The sequence below is a fragment of the Salmo trutta genome, chromosome 18 (genome assembly GCF_901001165.1).
Source record: "Salmo trutta chromosome 18, fSalTru1.1, whole genome shotgun sequence".
In the NCBI taxonomy this organism is placed as follows: domain Eukaryota; kingdom Metazoa; phylum Chordata; class Actinopteri; order Salmoniformes; family Salmonidae; genus Salmo; species Salmo trutta.
The window spans coordinates 4,129,179-4,147,000 of NC_042974.1; the positions used below are offsets into that span (position 1 = coordinate 4,129,179).

At 48.3% G+C, this 17,822-nt stretch overlaps 1 protein-coding gene across 1 annotated transcript in view; it reads right to left on the bottom strand.

The window, feature by feature from the left end:
• LOC115153624 (ABC transporter G family member 23-like) overlaps nt 1-17,822 on the bottom strand; it is a 45,210-nt gene that overhangs the window by 4,883 nt on the left and 22,505 nt on the right. Inside the window, exons 7-16 of the mRNA XM_029699262.1 lie at nt 17,318-17,498; nt 13,464-13,560; nt 13,015-13,183; nt 11,663-11,763; nt 5,984-6,054; nt 5,610-5,659; nt 3,798-3,854; nt 3,249-3,319; nt 2,602-2,690; nt 1,729-1,832 (exon numbers count right to left, since the gene is read on the bottom strand). Coding sequence (XP_029555122.1) covers nt 1,729-1,832; nt 2,602-2,690; nt 3,249-3,319; nt 3,798-3,854; nt 5,610-5,659; nt 5,984-6,054; nt 11,663-11,763; nt 13,015-13,183; nt 13,464-13,560; nt 17,318-17,498 — 990 coding nt within the window. The remainder of the gene's footprint in view (nt 1-1,728; nt 1,833-2,601; nt 2,691-3,248; nt 3,320-3,797; nt 3,855-5,609; nt 5,660-5,983; nt 6,055-11,662; nt 11,764-13,014; nt 13,184-13,463; nt 13,561-17,317; nt 17,499-17,822) is intronic.

Below are 17,822 nucleotides of genomic sequence, written 5' to 3' on the forward strand. Positions count from 1 at the left end.
GGATGGTAACAAGAGAGAGGAAGGTGAAAGAGGAGGGATGGTAACAAGAGAGAGGAAGGTGAAAGAGGAGGGATGGTAACAAGAGAGAGGAAGGTGAAAGAGGAGGGATGGTAACAAGAGAGAGGAAGGTGAAAGAGGATGATGGTAACAAGAGAGAGGAAGGTGAAAGAGGATGATGGTAATAAGAGAGAGGAAGGTGAAAGAGGAGGGATGGTAACAAGAGAGAGGAAGGTGAAAGAGGAGGGATGGTAACAAGAGAGAGGAAGGTGAAAGATGAGGGATGGATGGTAACAAGAGAGAGGAAGGTGAAAGAGGAGGGATGGTAATAAGAGAGAGGAAGGTGAAAGAGGAGGGATGGTAACAAGAGAGAGGAAGGTGAAAGAGGAGGGATGGTAATAAGAGAGAGGAAGGTGAAAGAGGAGGGATGGTAACAAGAGAGAGGAAGGTGAAAGAGGAGGGATGGTAACAAGAGAGAGGAAGGTGAAAGAGGAGGATGGTAACAAGAGAGAGGAAGGTGAAAGAGGAGGGATGGTAACAAGAGAGAGGAAGGTGAAAGAGGAGGGATGGTAACAAGAGAGAGGAAGGTGAAAGAGGAGGGATGGATGGTAACAAGAGAGAGGAAGGTGAAAGAGGAGGGATGGTAACAAGAGAGAGGAAGGTGAAAGAGGAGGGATGGTAACAAGAGAGAGGAAGGTGAAAGAGGAGGGATGGTAATAAGAGAGAGGAAGGTGAAAGAGGAGGGATGGTAACAAGAGAGAGGAAGGTGAAAGAGGAGGGATGGTAATAAGAGAGAGGAAGGTGAAAGAGGAGGATGGTAATAAGAGAGAGGAAGGTGAAAGAGGATGGATGGTAACAAGAGAGAGGAAGGTGAAAGAGGAGGGATGGTAACAAGAGAGAGGAAGGTGAAAGAGGAGGGATGGTAACAAGAGAGAGGAAGGTGAAAGAGGAGGGATGGTAACAAGAGAGAGGAAGGTGAAAGAGGAGGGATGGTAACAAGAGAGAGGAAGGTGAAAGAGGAGGGATGGATGGTAACAAGAGAGAGGAAGGTGAAAGAGGAGGGATGGTAACAAGAGAGAGGAAGGTGAAAGAGGAGGGATGGATGGTAACAAGAGAGAGGAAGGTGAAAGAGGAGGGATGGTAACAAGAGAGAGGAAGGTGAAAGAGGAGGGATGGTAACAAGAGAGAGGAAGGTGAAAGAGGAGGGATGGTAACAAGAGAGAGGAAGGTGAAAGAGGAGGGATGGTAACAAGAGAGAGGAAGGTGAAAGAGGAGGGATGGTAACAAGAGAGAGGAAGGTGAAAGAGGAGGGATGGTAATAAGAGAGAGGAAGGTGAAAGAGGAGGGATGGTAATAAGAGAGAGGAAGGTGAAAGAGGAGGGATGGTAATAAGAGAGAGGAAGGTGAAAGAGGAGGGATGGTAACAAGAGAGAGGAAGGTGAAAGAGGAGGGATGGTAATAAGAGAGAGGAAGGTGAAAGAGGAGGGATGGTAACAAGAGAGAGGAAGGTGAAAGAGCATGTCATGTTATTCAGTGATATAGTGTCTGTTACATAAGGCCCTGACTCTTTCTATTGTCACAATACAGAGGCCTGTGTGTGTCTGTCTGTCTGTCTATCCATCTCCACTGACAACATTAGACTCAATAGGCACGTGTGTGTGTGTGTGTGTGTGTGTGTGTGTGTGTGTGTGTGTGTGTGTGTGTGTGTGTGTGTGTGTGTGTGTGTGTTACCTTGAAGACGAGCAGCATTAAGAGCAGTAGTAGAATGACCTGGATGCTGATGACAAACAGCTGGGAGATGAGATGGGCCAACACGGTCTCCAACGAACTAACACCTGGAGAGAGAGAGAGAGAGAGAGAGAGAGAGGAGACAGGGAGAGAGTGAAATAGAGGAGAGGAGAAAGGGAGGGAGAGAGAGAGAATGAAGGAGAGAGTGAAATAGAGGAGAGAGGAGAAAGGGAGGGAGAGAGAGAATGAAGGAGAGAGTGAAATAGAGGAGAGGAGAAAGGGAGGGAGGGAGAGAATGAAGGAGAGAGTGAAATAGAGGAGAGAGGAGAAAGGGAGGGAGGGAGAGAATGAAGGAGAGAGTGAAATAGAGGAGAGAGGAGAAAGGGAGGGAGGGAGAGAGAGGGAGAGAATAGTGGGACAGGAGAAAAGGAAGAGTACGTTGGGGAGAAGATCATTTAGTGTTCTGACAAACCGGCCCACTGTGATTTAACCAGATGTTCTGATTATTGGTCAGGATGATCCACCTCCCCCTAGTGGTCTGTACTGGTCACTACATAGATAATGACCACAAACTGTCAATGCATCACAAATGGAACCATATTCCCTATATCCAAGCCAGTTCCACTGTGTTTTGTCATTGTTCCCCTCTAATGAGGGACTGGTTTAGACCTGGGACACCAGGTCTAAATATTAATGATCAGGTAGAACAGACAACCAGCAGGGTTATATAGTGCACTACTTGTGACCGGTGCGCTATATAGAGAACAGGGTGGCATTAGGGACACTTGGGCCCTCGTCAACAGTAGTGCAATAAATAGGATATAGGGTGCCATTTGGAACAGATTGTTATCCACTTAATGAACTTTGACCTCTTACCTGCAACCCAGCACCTGTCCATTAGACCCTCCTTCCTCTCTATCACGAAGGACAGAGCCGTCAAGCCCACTGCCAAGTAGAAAGTGATGCTGTGTAGAGAGAGGGGAGAATGAGGGAGAAGGGAGGATGAGAGGGAGAAAGGAGGGTGAGAGAGAGAAAGGAGGGTGAGAGGGAGGAGGGGGAGAAAGAGCAGAAGGGAGGGGGAGAGAGAGAAGGGAGGGGGAGAGAGAGAAGGGAGGGGGAGAGAGAGAAGGGAGGGGGGAGAGAGAGAAGCGAGGGGGGAGAGAGAGAAGGGAGGGGGAGAGAGAGAAAGGAGGGGGGAGAGAGAGAAGCGAGGGGGGAGAGAGAGAAGGGAGGGGGAGAGAGAGAAGGGAGGGGGGAGAGAGAGAAGGGAGAGGGGAGAGAGAGAAGGGAGAGGGGAGAGAGAGAAGGGAGGGGGAAGAGAGAGAAGCGAGGGGGGAGAGAGAAGGGTGGGGGAGAGAGAGAAGGGAGGGGGAGAGAGAGAAGGGAGAGAGAGAAGGGAGGGGAAGAGAGAAGGAATGGGGAAATCGGAGAGACAAGGAAAGGAGGAAAAGAGAGGATAAAGAGAGCACTACAGCTTGGTCTCAGTAAAGCTGACTAGGTTCAGACGTGGACTGAATCTGTACCTCAGAACGGCTCCTGGTGTCACAAACGTGGTGAAGTCTGAGTTCATGCTGCCATAGATGGGCTCCTCAAACTGGAAAGAGAAATGGGACAAAGAGAAATAGTCAGTTGAATATTTTCCTCCCAGTACACCGTGCATCTGTGTATTCATCAGGGACCAGTGGAATGGACCACGGTTATACATTCAATAATGCAGGCTACATCACAGTCCTTCAGAAGGAATAGGTGCGACTCTCGCTCACAATAAAAAACTTCATACTTCATATAATTTCAGTTAAAATCATGACGTTTCGGCCCTCGTCAGAATCAATGGTCTTGGCAAGACAACAACATGTTGCGATAGCATAAGGGAGCCAGGTTAGCATCAAGGCTAGTGGATGTGGATGGCAAAATACTAGCGATCCCCAAATAGCACCCGATCCCCAAATAGCACCCTATTCCCCACATAGTACCCTATTCCCCACATAGTGCACTACTTTGACCAGAGCCTTATGGGAATAGGGTGCCTTTAAGGGTGCAATCAGGGTTTAAAGGGGTTATTGTTGTCCTACCTTGACAGGAAGAGAGACCAGGTAAGACATGCTCCCCATCTTATACTGGATGAAGTCCTGAGGAGGGAACAGACTGTTTCACTTCACTGCTGGATGTATCTTTATCAACAGCTGGGCTGCATCTCAACAGTCTGAACAAGCTACATCAAGAGCTGGGCTGCATCTCAACAGTCTGAACAAGCTACATCAAGAGCTGGGCTGCATCTCAACAGTCTGAACAAGCTACTTCAACAGCTGGGCTGCATCTCAACAGTCTGAACAAGCTACATCAAGAGCTGGGCTGCATCTCAACAGTCTGAACAAGCTACATCAAGAGCTGGGCTGCATCTCAACAGTCTGAACAAGCTACTTCAACAGATGCGCTGCATCGCAACAGTCTGAACTGGCTACATCAACAGCTGGGCTGCATCTCAACAGTCTGAACAAGCTACATCAACAGCTGGGCTGCATCTCAACAGTCGGAACAAGCTACTTCAACAGCTGGGCTGCATCTCAACAGTCTGAACAAGCTACTTCAACAGCTGGGCTGCATCTCAACAGTCTGAACAAGCTACTTCAACAGCTGGGCTGCATCTCAACAGTCTGAACAAGCTACATCAACAGCTGGGCTGCATCTCAACAGTCTGAACAAGCTACTTCAACAGCTGGGCTGCATCTCAACAGTCTGAACAAGCTACTTCAACAGCTGGGCTGCATCTCAACAGTCTGAACAAGCTACTTCAACAGCTGGGCTGCATCTCAACAGTCGGAACAAGCTACTTCAACAGCTGGGCTGCATCTCAACAGTCTGAACAAGCTACTTCAACAGCTGGGCTGCATCTCAACAGTCGGAACAAGCTACTTCAACAGCTGGGCTGCATCTCAACAGTCTGAACAAGCTACTTCAACAGCTGGGCTGCATCTCAACAGTCTGAACAAGCTACTTCAACAGCTGAGCTGCATCTCAACAGTCTGAACAAGCTACATCAACAGCTGGGCTGCATCTCAACAGTCTGAACAAGCTACTTCAACAGCTGGGCTGCATCTCAACAGTCTGAACAAGCTACTTCAACAGCTGGGCTGCATCTCAACAGTCTGAACAAGCTACATCAACAGCTGGGCTGCATCTCAACAGTCTGAACAAGCTACTTCAACAGCTGGGCTGCATCTCAACAGTCTGAACAAGCTACTTCAACAGCTGGGCTGCATCTCAACAGTCTGAACAAGCTACATCAACAGCTGGGCTGCATCTCAACAGTCTGAACAAGCTACTTAAACAGCTGGGCTGCATCTCAACAGTCTGAACAAGCTACTTCAACAGCTGGGCTGCATCTCAACAGTCTGAACAAGCTACTTCAACAGCTGGGCTGCATCTCAACAGTCTGAACAAGCTACTTCAACAGCTGGGCTGCATCTCAACAGTCTGAACAAGCTACTTCAACAGCTGGGCTGCATCTCAACAGTCTGAACAAGCTACTTCAACAGCTGGGCTGCATCTCAACAGTCTGAACAAGCTACTTCCTCACCTCGTCACGTTTCATTAATCTGCACTGATGTAAAAAGAAGTGGGCAGGTTGAAAGCGTTTCCAGCAGGCCTTGATTTGCCATGTTACTTTGATCCATGGTGTTTTTAGATCAGTCCAGATGAGGAGAAGAGACGCAGAGAGAAAGACCCTGCTGCCATGCAGTCAGTGTGTATTACACTAGATAAAGATATCATCTATCGAAGGTTTTGAAAGCCAGACGGCGCCATTAAACAATAAGGCTACGTTCCCATTGAAGAAAGAGCAGGTAGATCTGCAGGGAGGAAACAACAGGGAACTCTGGTTGTACCTCCAAGGCATCTGCTAGTTTCTTCTGCAGCATCATGGCGATCTGTTGATCTGGTGACAAAAACACACTACGAGGTGAAAACAATGGCATCGTTATCGTGTCTATTATCACTTCTGAAAAACGCTTTTGATTGATCAATTTAATAAACATAAAAAAACGTCTCAAGATCAATCATCATTAAAATGCCTTTTCTAATCTCCATCATTCAGAAGACCCACAGTTACACTACCACCTAGTGATCATTTTCACAGACAACATATCTATTCCATTGTATTGTATTCTACCAGTATTCTGTTCTAATTCTACTCTGGTGTCTCTGAGGGTGAATTCTTTCACACGTCGTCATGCCAACAGACTGCGGAGTGAGAGCTTACTGGTCAGGTCCAACCAGACGTGCACCGACCCTCCATCCACTACCTCCTTAGAGACCTGACGCTGGATCACCCTGTATAATACAACACACACCACAGAACAGACACATGATACAGTAAGGATCCTGTATAATACAACACACACCACAGAACAGACATGATACAGTAAGGATCCTGTATAATACAACACACACCACAGAACAGACATGATACAGTAAGGATCCTGTATAATACAACACACACCACAGAACAGACATGATACAGTAAGGATCCTGTATAATACAACACACACCACAGAACAGACATGATACAGTAAGGATCCTGTATAATACAACACACACATGAGTACTTTATTGCTTGGCAACATTACATGCCTTCCTGGAATACAGAGCATTGGGAATGTATTCAGACCCCTTCTCTTTTTCCACATTTTGTTACGTTACAGCCTTATTGTAAAATGGATTCAATATTTTTTCCCCCACTTATCAATCTACTCACAATACCCCATAATGACAAAGCAAAAACAAACATTTTTGCAAATGTAGAATTAATTTTTTTTTGGGGGGAGGATATCACATTTACATAAGTATTCAGACCCTTTACTCAGTACTTTGTTGAAGTACCTTTGGCAGCGATTACAGCCTCGAGTCTTCTTGGGTATGACGTTACAAGCTTGGCACACCTGTATTTGGGGAGTTTCTCCCATTCTTCTCTGCATATCCTCTCAAGCTCTGTCAGGTTGCTATTTTTAGGTTTCTCCAGAAATGTTTGTTCGGGTTCAAGTCCAGGCTCTGGCTGGGCCACTCAGGGATATTCAAAGACTTGTCCTGAAGCCACTCCTGCGTTGTCTTGGCTGATGCTGCCACCACCATGCTTCACCATAGGGATGGTGCCAGGTTTCTTCCAGATGTCACGCTTGGCATTCAGGCCAAAGAGTTCAATCTTGGTTTCATCAGACCAGAGAATCTTGTTTCTCATGGTCTGAGAGTCCTTTAGGTGCCTTTTGGCAAACTGAAAGTGGGCTGTCATGTGCCTTTTACTGAGGAATGGCTTCCGTCTGGCCACTTTACCATAAAGGCCTGATTGGTGTAGTGCTGCAGAGATGATTGTCCTGGAAAGTTCTCCCATCTCCACAGAGGAACTCTGGAGCTCTGTCAGAGTGACCATCAGGTTCTTGGTCACCTCTCTGACCAAGGCCCTTCTCCCCAGATTGCTGGTGCTTCCTGTCACGTCCTGACCAGCAGGTGGAGTAGGTGTATAAGTTTTGGTCAGGGCGTGGCAGAAGGAGTTGTGTTTTCTATGTTCTGTCTAGGTTGGGTGTTTCTATGTAGAGTTAATTGGGGTGGACTTCCAATTGAAGGCAGCTGTTTGGTGTTGCCTTTGATTGGAAGTCCTATATTAGTTGGGTGTGTTTGTCTGTGTGTTTGTGGGGAATTGTTTGTCCTTGCACTGCATTGTATGTGCCTGCAAGACTGTTGCTGTCGTAAGTACTGTTTATTGTTTGTTTCAAGTGGATGCTTTACGTGTTTTAGTTAATAAACATGAGTGTCCACAATCCCGCTGCGCGTTGGTCCTCTTCTCTCCATGACAACGTCTGTGACACTTCCAAACTTCTTCCATTTAAGAATGATGGAGACCACTGTGTTCTTGGGGACCTTCAATGCTGCTGAAATGTTTTGGTACCCTTCCCCAGATCTGTGCCTCGACACATTCCTGTGTCATGGCTTGGTTTTTACTCTGACATGCACTGCCAACTGTGGGACCTTATATAGACAGGTGTGTGCCTTTCCAAATCATGTTCAATCAATTGAATGTACCACAGGTGGACTCCAATCAAGTTGTAGAAACATCAAGGATGCTCAATGGAAACAGAATGCACCTGAGTTCAATGTTGAGCCTCATAGCAAAGAGTCTGAATACTTATGTAAATATGGTATCCGTTTTTATTTATTTATACATTTGCAAACATTTCTAAAAACCTGTTTTTGCTTTGTCATATTTTGTATCCATGTTATCCAACGGAATGCTTTTTGTCAGTCACATTTGCCTCTTGAAGGTGCACATGTTTCCATTGAGAAGAATCTAGACAATTACCTTGGTTTTATAACGGTGGACTTAACCAACATTACAAGTCAATAGCTCGGTTTACATCCAATTGGCGACAGATCTTCATGTGAATAATAATAAAATACGCATTACATTAATATTTCCCACAAGTGGTGTGATTCCACCAAACGGACTTGTTGTTGATGAAAGTCAGTCCATGATGACATAGTTGTCATGTATAGAAATAAAATCAAAGGTTCAATGTGTTTCCATCACATTTTCACCTCTACAGATAGTTTTGTCACAGTAACGGTTCAGTTAAACGGCAAATGTGTCTACTCTGGTCATGGCAGGTGTGTCTACTTTGGTCATGGCAGGTGTGTCTACTCTGGTCATGGCAGGTGTGTCTACTCTGGTCATGGCAGGTGTGTCTACTCTGGTCATGGCAGGTGTGTCTACTCTGGTCATGGCAGGTGTGTCTACTCTGGTCATGGCAGGTGTGTCTACTCTGGTCATGGCAGGTGTGTCTACTCTGGTCATGGCAGGTGTGTCTACTCTGGTCATGGCAGGTGTGTCTACTCTGGTCATGCCAGGTGTGTCTACTCTGGTCATGGCAGGTGTGTCTACTCTGGTCATGGCAGGTGTGTCTACTCTGGTCATGCCAGGTGTGTCTACTCTGGTCATGCCAGGTGTGTCTACTCTGGTCATGGCAGGTGTGTCTACTCTGGTCATGCCAGGTGTGTCTACTCTGGTCATGGCAGGTGTGTCTACTCTGGTCATGGCAGGTGTGTCTAATCTGGTCATGCCAGGTGTGTCTACTCTGGTCATGCCAGGTGTGTCTACTCTGGTCATGGCAGGTGTGTCTACTCTGGTCATGGCAGGTGTGTCTAATCTGGTCATGCCAGGTGTGTCTACTCTGGTCATGCCAGGTGTGTCTACTCTGGTCATGGCAGGTGTGTCTACTCTGGTCATGCCAGGTGTGTCTACTCTGGTCATGGCAGGTGTGTCTAATCTGGTCATGCCAGGTGTGTCTACTCTGGTCATGGCAGGTGTGTCTACTCTGGTCATGGCAGGTGTGTCTACTCTGGTCATGGCAGGTGTGTCTAATCTGGTCATGCCAGGTGTATCTACTCTGGTCATGGCAGGTGTGTCTACTCTGGTCATGGCAGGTGTGTCTACTCTGGTCATGGCAGGTGTGTCTACTCTGGTCATGGCAGGTGTGTCTACTCTGGTCATGGCAGGTGTGTCTACTCTGGTCATGGCAGGTGTGTCTACTCTGGTCATGGCAGGTGTGTCTAATCTGGTCATGGCAGGTGTGTCTACTCTGGTCATGGCAGGTGTGCTCTAGCCAACAGCTCACAGATACAGTGCGGGTAGGCTGTGTGGGTAGGCTGTGTGGGTAGTCTGTGCTGGGAGGCTGTGCGGGTAGGCTATGCAGGTAGGCTGTGTGGGTAGGCTGTGCAGGTAGGCTGTGTGGGTAGGCTGTGTGGGTAGGCTGTGTGGGTAGTCTGTGCTGGGAGGCTGTGCGGGTAGGCTGTGTGGGTAGGCTATGCAGGTAGGCTGTGTGGGTAGGCTGTGCATGTAGGCTGTGCGGGTAGGCTGTGTGGGTAGGCTGTGCGGGTAGGCTGTGTGGGTAGGCCGTGCGGGTAGGCTGTGCATGTAGGCTGTGCGGGTAGTATGTGCATGTAGGCTGTGCGGGTAGGCTGTGCGGGTAGGCTGTGCGGGTAGGCTGTGCGGGTAGTCTGTGCGGGTAAGCTGTGCGGGTAGGCTGTGTGGGAAGAATGTGCGGGTAGGCAATGCAGGTAGGCTGTGCGGGTAGGCTGTGCGGGTAGGCTGGGTGGGTAGGCTGTGCGGGTAGGCTGTGTGGGTAGGCTGTGTGGGTAGGCTCGTCTACAGGATGAGATTATTATGGATAGAAGCAAGAATATTTTTATTTGTCAAACGGCAATTAAGCATCATGTTACCAGAATAAAACCCTCAATATGTATTGTAAAGGAGCATCAAGCTCATCACCGTGCTCTTTCACCATCCTGTGAAGTTCATCACAACATGTTTCAACTGTAGTCTAATAAACTGCATGGTTTCCTGAGTCGTAGTGGGAGGACCACACAGCATGTTTCATCTGTAGTCTAATAAACTGCATGGTTTCCTGAGTTGTAGTGAGAGGACCACACAACATGTTTCATCTGTAGTCTAATAAACTGCACGGTTTCCTGAGTCGTAGTGGGAGGACCACACAACATGTTTCATCTGTAGTCTAATAAACTGCATGGTTTCCTGAGTCGTAGTGGGAGGACCACACAACATGTTTCATCTGTAGTCTAATAAACTGCATGGTTTCCTGAGTCGTAGTGGGAGGACCACACAACATGTTTCATCTGTAGTCTAATAAACTGCATGGTTTCCTGAGTCGTAGTGGGAGGACCACACAACATGTTTCATCTGTAGTCTAATAAACTGCATGGTTTCCTGAGTCGTAGTGGGAGGACCACACAACATGTTTCATCTGTAGTCTAATAAACTGCATGGTTTCCTGAGTCGTAGTGGGAGGACCACACAACATGTTTCATTTGTAGTCTAATAAACTGCATGGTTTCCTGAGTCGTAGTGGGAGGACCACACAACTTGTTTCATCTGTAGTCTAATAAACTGCATGGTTTCCTGAGTCGTAGTGGGAGGACCACACAACATGTTTCATCTGTAGTCTAATAAACTGCATGGTTTCCTGAGTCGTAGTGGGAGGACCACACAACATGTTTCATCTGTAGTCTAATTAACTGCATGGTTTCCTGAGTCGTAGTGGGAGGACCACACAACATGTTTCATCTGTAGTCTAATAAACTGCATGGTTTCCTGAGTCGTAGTGGGAGGACCACACAACACGTTTCATCTGTAGTCTAATAAACTGCATGGTTTCCTGAGTCGTAGTGGGAGGACCACACAACATGTTTCATCTGTAGTCTAATAAACTGCATGGTTTCCTGAGTCGTAGTGGGAGGACCACACAACATGTTTCATCTGTAGTCTAATAAACTGCATGCTTTCCTGAGTCATGTCATCGCGTGACTTCAAGTTGACTTCGATATGATGGTTATTATATCAATATTTGTGCATTTTACAGACACAAAAAGATCCCACCATGTCGAATGAACAAATGATCTGTCTGCTAACTGTTTCCATCACAACTGTCATGATTAAAAATATATATATGTATATATATACGGTATGACCTGTGGATGGAAACGGTATGTATACGGTATGACCTGTGGATGGAAACGGTATGTAAACGGTATGACCTGTGGATGGAAACCTGGTTATTGACAGAGTTTTAGAGTGAAGGGGAGAAGAGAACAGAACAGAACAGAAGAGAACAGAAGAGAACAGAAGAGAACAGAAGAGAACAGAGGAGAACAGAAGAGAAGAGAGGAGAACAGAAGAGAACAGAGGAGAACAGAAGAGAAGAGAGGAGAACAGAAGAGAACAGAAGAGAACAGAAGAGAGAAGAACAGAAGAGAACAGAAGAGAACAGAAGAGAACAGAAGAGAACAGAGGAGAACAGAAGAGAAGAGAGGAGAACAGAAGAACAAGGTGAGAAGATGAGACTAGACAAGAGACAGGTCCAGAGGAAGGACTCACCTCTTGGTCAGGTAGCTGGTAAAATTCTTTCCAAACCCGATGACGGCCCAGTACTCTCCGTTATAGGCCCCTGCAAAAGCCTCAGCATGGGACAGGTTCACCTAGGGCAGGGAGGGACAGGGGACACCCTCGGTGACTATAGCTAGGTCTTAAATTACACCCTATTCCTCCATCTAGTGGACTACTTCCCAGTGAGCACGGTCCAATGCCTTTGTCCATTGATGTTGAAAAGACGTTGAAATTTGGTCCGTCCGCCCTGGCTTTGATTTCAACGACCACAGACAACGTTTTCTGGTCACCTCTGTACCGGCCTTCATTTCACATCCGGTCCAGCCTCAATTTGGTCCCAAAAATGTGTACTGTACAGCACTGCACTGTACTCTACTGTACTGTCCAAACTTGTGAAACAGACATTATGATTGGTTAAGATTTGGTTCCGGTTCGGACCAACCAAATGTGGTCTTTATTTGGGGGCGGAGCTCATTAGAATAATGTTCATTTTCAGATTTACATTTTGTTAATTTAGCAGACACTCTTATCCAGAGAGACTTTCAGTCAGAGCATTCAACTAAGGTAGATGAACAATCACATATCACAGTCAAAGCAAGAAAAAAAAAGAAAAAATCAAGACAAATGTATTCATAAAATGCACCTTGTTATAAACAAAGTTTTTTTTTTTTAAGTACTAAAGAGATTCACACGGTTATCAAAACGTCACGCCAGGGTAAGCCTACACGAAACACAGCCCTTATTTTAAGTGTTTCTAAAATCCACTATGGTAATAAATGAATGGTGAAAAAATGATTGGAACCAATTCCCTGTTTGACAGCTAGGTTTTATGGGTATTATGACTCATAATGTGGTACTCTATATGTCTTTTAGACATAATTATGCTCACTGGATTTTGACCAGGAGGACAGTGTGGTAGATACTCAAACTGTTTCGCCGTACTGTAATAACAAAACACACAATTCCTTTTAAAGGTGAATTATGGAGTTAGCTCTGAAAGTGCTTCTGCTTGGCTTATTTCTGTAGACACACAGCACATGAACGTATTTTTAGATTAAGAAAGAGCAGTGCAGAAGTGAAACCAGCTACCTAGAGGTAAACAGGTAGTGAGTGTAGAGTGTAACTCATGTTACTTCCTCTTTTAGGTCATGCACCTCCTCCACAACAAACTCTGTCTCACCCCATAATACCGAACAAACAGACATTTAGTTTGCCTCCAGACTGAAACAGGGAGGGACAACCTGAACTTGTCCAATAAGAAACGCTTGTTTTTCCTTTTCCGTGGCAAAACGCTTTGCTACGGTATGCACTAATGAATGCCACCCAGTTGATTGGTCCAGTACCTGTTGCACGCTGGAGTTGTCCAGGAAGGAGAGCAGGGATTGGCTGAAGGAGCTGGAGGAGGTCTCATTGTTGACCACAGCCACCTGTATTCCTTTGGGGTCTCCTCCGATACACAGACACATCAGAGAGATCTGGATGACTGGCAGCAGGAACTGGAAACACATGGACCTGGACAGATACCAGACACTGGGTCAAATACTATTGGAAATCTTTCATGCTCATTCTACTACTACTCTTTGTCATCATCCTCTGCCTCCTCCTCTTCATCATCATCCTCATTATCATCCTCACCACCACGATCATTATAATCGTTATCATCCTCATAAACACCATCACCCTTCATCACCCCACCACCACCACCATCATAATCCTCACCACCATCACCACCCTTCATCATCACCACCACTACCAAAATCACTACTATTACCACCACCATCATCATCCTCACCCGGGCATTCTCTTCATCCGCACCATGGTCTTGATCATCAGAGCTGCGATGTTCCTCCACTTTGGCATCACATGCATGACTCGTACCTTCCAGTCCGCTACACACACACACACACACACACACACACCACACACACACACACACACACACACACACACACACACACACACACACACACACACACACACACACACACACACACACACACACACACACACAGTTTTAGCTGCAATGTTCAGCAATGTTCGTCTGCAGTATAGTGTCCATACAATCCTACATTTACCTGAGTATATACAGTGTAGTGTCCATACAACCCTACATTTACCTGAGTATATACAGTGTAGTGTCCATACAATCCTACATTTACCTGAGTATATACAGTAGTGTCCATACAACCCTACATTTAGCTAAGTATATTGTGGCGTAAGGCAGGTCAGCCACCAGGGGGAGACTCGTCGAGGCCTGGTAGCAGATGGAGTGTAAATCACGAGGCGATGGCTCCATCTGCTGGACGTGCCAGGTCTCGACGGGCTCCCCAGCCATGACTAATTGGGAGTCGGAGGGGGCGCTGGAACCCAATCCCCCCAGGGAACCCCTGGAGGAGGAGCTCATCCTCCCCTCATCGGTTTCGAGGAGCCAGTAGAGACCCCCGCTGGGGGCCAACTGAGTGGACAATTCGGGACGGCCCAGTGGGAGGATCCGAACTTCAAAGCTGCCGCCGCCCAAGTGATAGCGGTGGATGGACAGCTACTTCCGGGGGTGAGTGACTGGCGATACCCCTATTTCCAAATTAAGAATAACCTTTTGTATCAAGTGTCGCACAAACAGGGGGAACGTCGAGAGGTATTGTTGCTGCCCCGACGGTACGTAGGAACCGTTCTGCAGCTGGCCCACACCCACCTGTTGGGGGCGCACCTGGGAATGGAGAAGACCCGGGAACGGATTGCCGCCCGGTTCCACTGGCCTGGGATGAGGAGGGCCGTGGAAGACTATTGTCGCAGCTGCCCAGAGTGTCTACTCACTGCCCCGAAAGCACCCTTCCGAAACCCTCTGGTCCCCTGCCAATAATCGGGGTGCCCTTTAAACGCATCGCCATGGACATAGTGGGACCCCTGGTAAAGACTGCTCAAACAGATGCTGCGGAAGGTCATCGAGCAGGATGGGAAGAACTGGGACCAGCTACTACCCCACCTAATGTTCTCAATCCGAGAAGTACCCCAATCCTCCACTGGGTTTTCCCCGTTCGAACTCCTCTATGGGAGGAGGCCACGCGGCCTACTGGACCTCGCCAAGGAGGTGTGGGAAGCCCAACCAACCCCCTTACGCAGCGTGGTAGAGCACGTGGAGACGATGCGGGAGCGGATGACAGCCATATGGCCAGTCGTGAGGAAACATATGGAGAAGGCCCAACGCACCCAAGCCCAGGTCTACAATCGGGGAGCCCAGCCCCGAGAATTCCAGGTGGGAGACAGGGTGTTGGTCTTGATCCCCACGGCCGAAAGTAAGTTCCTGACAACATGGCATGGACCATACGAGGTGGTCGAGAAGCTGGGACCTGTCAATTACCGCGTACGGCAACCGGGGAGACGGAAACCCCAACAGATTTACCACGTGAACCTCTTGAAGAAGTGACACGAGAGGACAGCCTTGCCGTGTTATGGGCGGGACCCAGGACGCCATCGGTACCAGCAGAGGTCCTGAGCAATGAGGACCTCGACCCGGCCCAGAAGCAAGAGCTCAGGGAGCTCGTCGATCGGAACGCAGCGGACTTCTCCGAGAAGCCAGGCCGCACAACCCTCATTGAACACCACATCCGTACCCGGCCCGGGGAAACGGTACGAAAGAGGCCATATCGGATTCTGGAGGCCCGAACGGAGGCTGTGAAACAGGAAGTGGAGGCTATGCTGAGGATCGGGGTCGTGGAAGAGTCCCACAGTGTATGGTGCAGCCCCATCGTGTTGGTGCCCAAACCGGACGGTAGCCTCCACTTCTGTAACGATTTCCGGGGGGTGAACGACATCAGCTTGTTCGATGCATATCCCATGCCGAGGGTGGACGAGCTCATCGACCGATTGGGAAAGGCCCGGTACATCAGCACCCTTGACCTGAGAGGTTATTGGCAGGTACCTTTGCCAGCCTCCTCCCGGGAGAAGACGGCGTTTTTGACACCAGAGGGGTTGCATCAGTACCGGGTGCTCCCGTTTGGTCTACACGGAGCCCCGCCCATATTCCAATGGCTGATGAACAGAGTGCTTTGACCCCACCAGCAGTACGCAGTGGCATATCTGGATGATATCATCATCCACAGCCAAGGTTGGGAAGAGCACCTGACGTGCCTCCAGGCGGTGCTGGACGCGCTCAGACAAGCCGGATTGACTGCAAACCCCAGGAAATGCAAGCTAGGGTTCGAGGAGGTGGAGTACCTGGGGTATTTGATCGGACGGGGGAACGTCAAGCCCCAGGAGTGGAAGGTTCACGCGGTGCGTGACTGGCCCGTTCCACGCACCAAGACACAGGTCAAGTCCTTCCTGGGACTGGAAGGATACTATAGCCGGTTTACCCCAACTTTGCGGCTATAGCTTCCCCCCTCACCGATATAACAAGGGCCCGCCTCCAGAACACAGTGAAATGGACTGACGAGACAGAAGCGGCGTTCAGCCGTCTGAAGGAAGCGCTGTGCTCCCATCCGATTCTTGTAACGCCCGATTTCCAGGTGCCGATGGTGGTCCAGACGGACGCATGTGATACGGGACTAGGGGCCGTTCTGTCCCAGGTACACGAGGGGGAGGAGCACCCCATCATGTACATCAGCCGAAAGCTGATGCAGAGGGAAAAGAAATACTCTATCGTTGAGAAAGAGTGTCTAGCGGTGAAGTGGGCGCTAGACACTCTCAAGTATTACCTGCTAGGTACCCACTTCACCCTGGTCACGGACCATGCTCCCCTGGTCTGGATGGTCAGGGGAAAGGACACCAACGATCGGGTCACCAGGTGGTTCTTGTCCCTTCAACACTTCTCTTTCGTGCACAGGTCAGGGGCGAAGCATGGAAACGCGGATGCCCTATCGAGAAGGGAGACCTACGTTGCACTGATGACAGTCCCTCGCCAACAGAGCTAAGGGGAGGTGGGGGTAGTGTACAGCAGGTCAGCCACCAGGGGGAGACTCGTCAAGGCCTGGTAGCAGATGGAGTGTAAATCATGAGGCGATGGCTCCATCTGCTGGACGTGCCAGGTCTCGACGGGCTCCCCAGCCATGACTGACTGGGAGCTGGTGAGTAATCAAGGGCAGATTCCTCACCAGCTGTGCAAGGCCCATAAAGCTGCCAGAAGGGCAGCACACAAGGGGGACTGGAGGAAGTAAGGTGACTTCCATGTAGTTGGAGACAGTGCCCGAGCGGAAACGAGGGAATTTGAGTTTGAGTTCCAAACAAGATACAGCAAGACCCGGAGCCCAAAAGATGGTATCCCGGAGAGGGTCTCAGGGGGGAGACCTATCCTTTTCTTTTTTTAACTATTATTTAAATAAACACCCTTGAAACTGAGCTAATCCTTCTCTGTCCGTGTCTGATCTGGGTAAACATCTTGACCAAACCCCCTGGTCTGCCAAAATATAAAGAATAGTGTCCATACAACCCTACATTTACCTGAGTATATACAGTGTAGTGTCCATACAACCCTACATTTACCTGAGTATATACAGTGTAGTGCCCATACAACCCTACATTTACCTGAGTATATACAGTATAGTGTCCATACAACCCTACATTTACCTGAGTATATACAGTATAGTGTCTATACAACCCTACATTTACCTGAGTATATACAGTATAGTGCCCATACAACCCTACATTTACCTGAGTATTTGGGCAGCTCTTCTACTGGTCCCGGTCCGGCTCCCAGGATTGGTTGACTCTCTTCCCGGCCACTCTCGAATGATTGTCTGCTCTCTAGTACCCCGCCCAGAGGGGAGGTGCTGTCTTTGGAGCCCACCTGGTCTGAGGTCTCACACAGCTGCAGGAAGGCTTTCTCCAGGGTCTGCAGTGGGTGGATGGGGCAGTGGAGGAGATAGACAACAGTCAATTGAACACACAGATAACATAGTCAAGGGTTTATATGATCAACACAGAAAGCAGTCAACATAGAAAGCAGTCAACACAGTCAGACGTCTCACATAGCTGGAGGAAAGCTGTGTCCAAAGTCTGCAGTGATTGGATGGTAGGAGGCAATAGGGTCAATGTATTGCTACTGCCTACAGGGCTGTTGTCTAGTGGTGATAAAGTGTTACTGTTAACAGGACTGTTGTCTAGTGGTGATAAAGTGTTACTGTTAACAGGACTGTTGTCTAGTGGTGATAAAGTG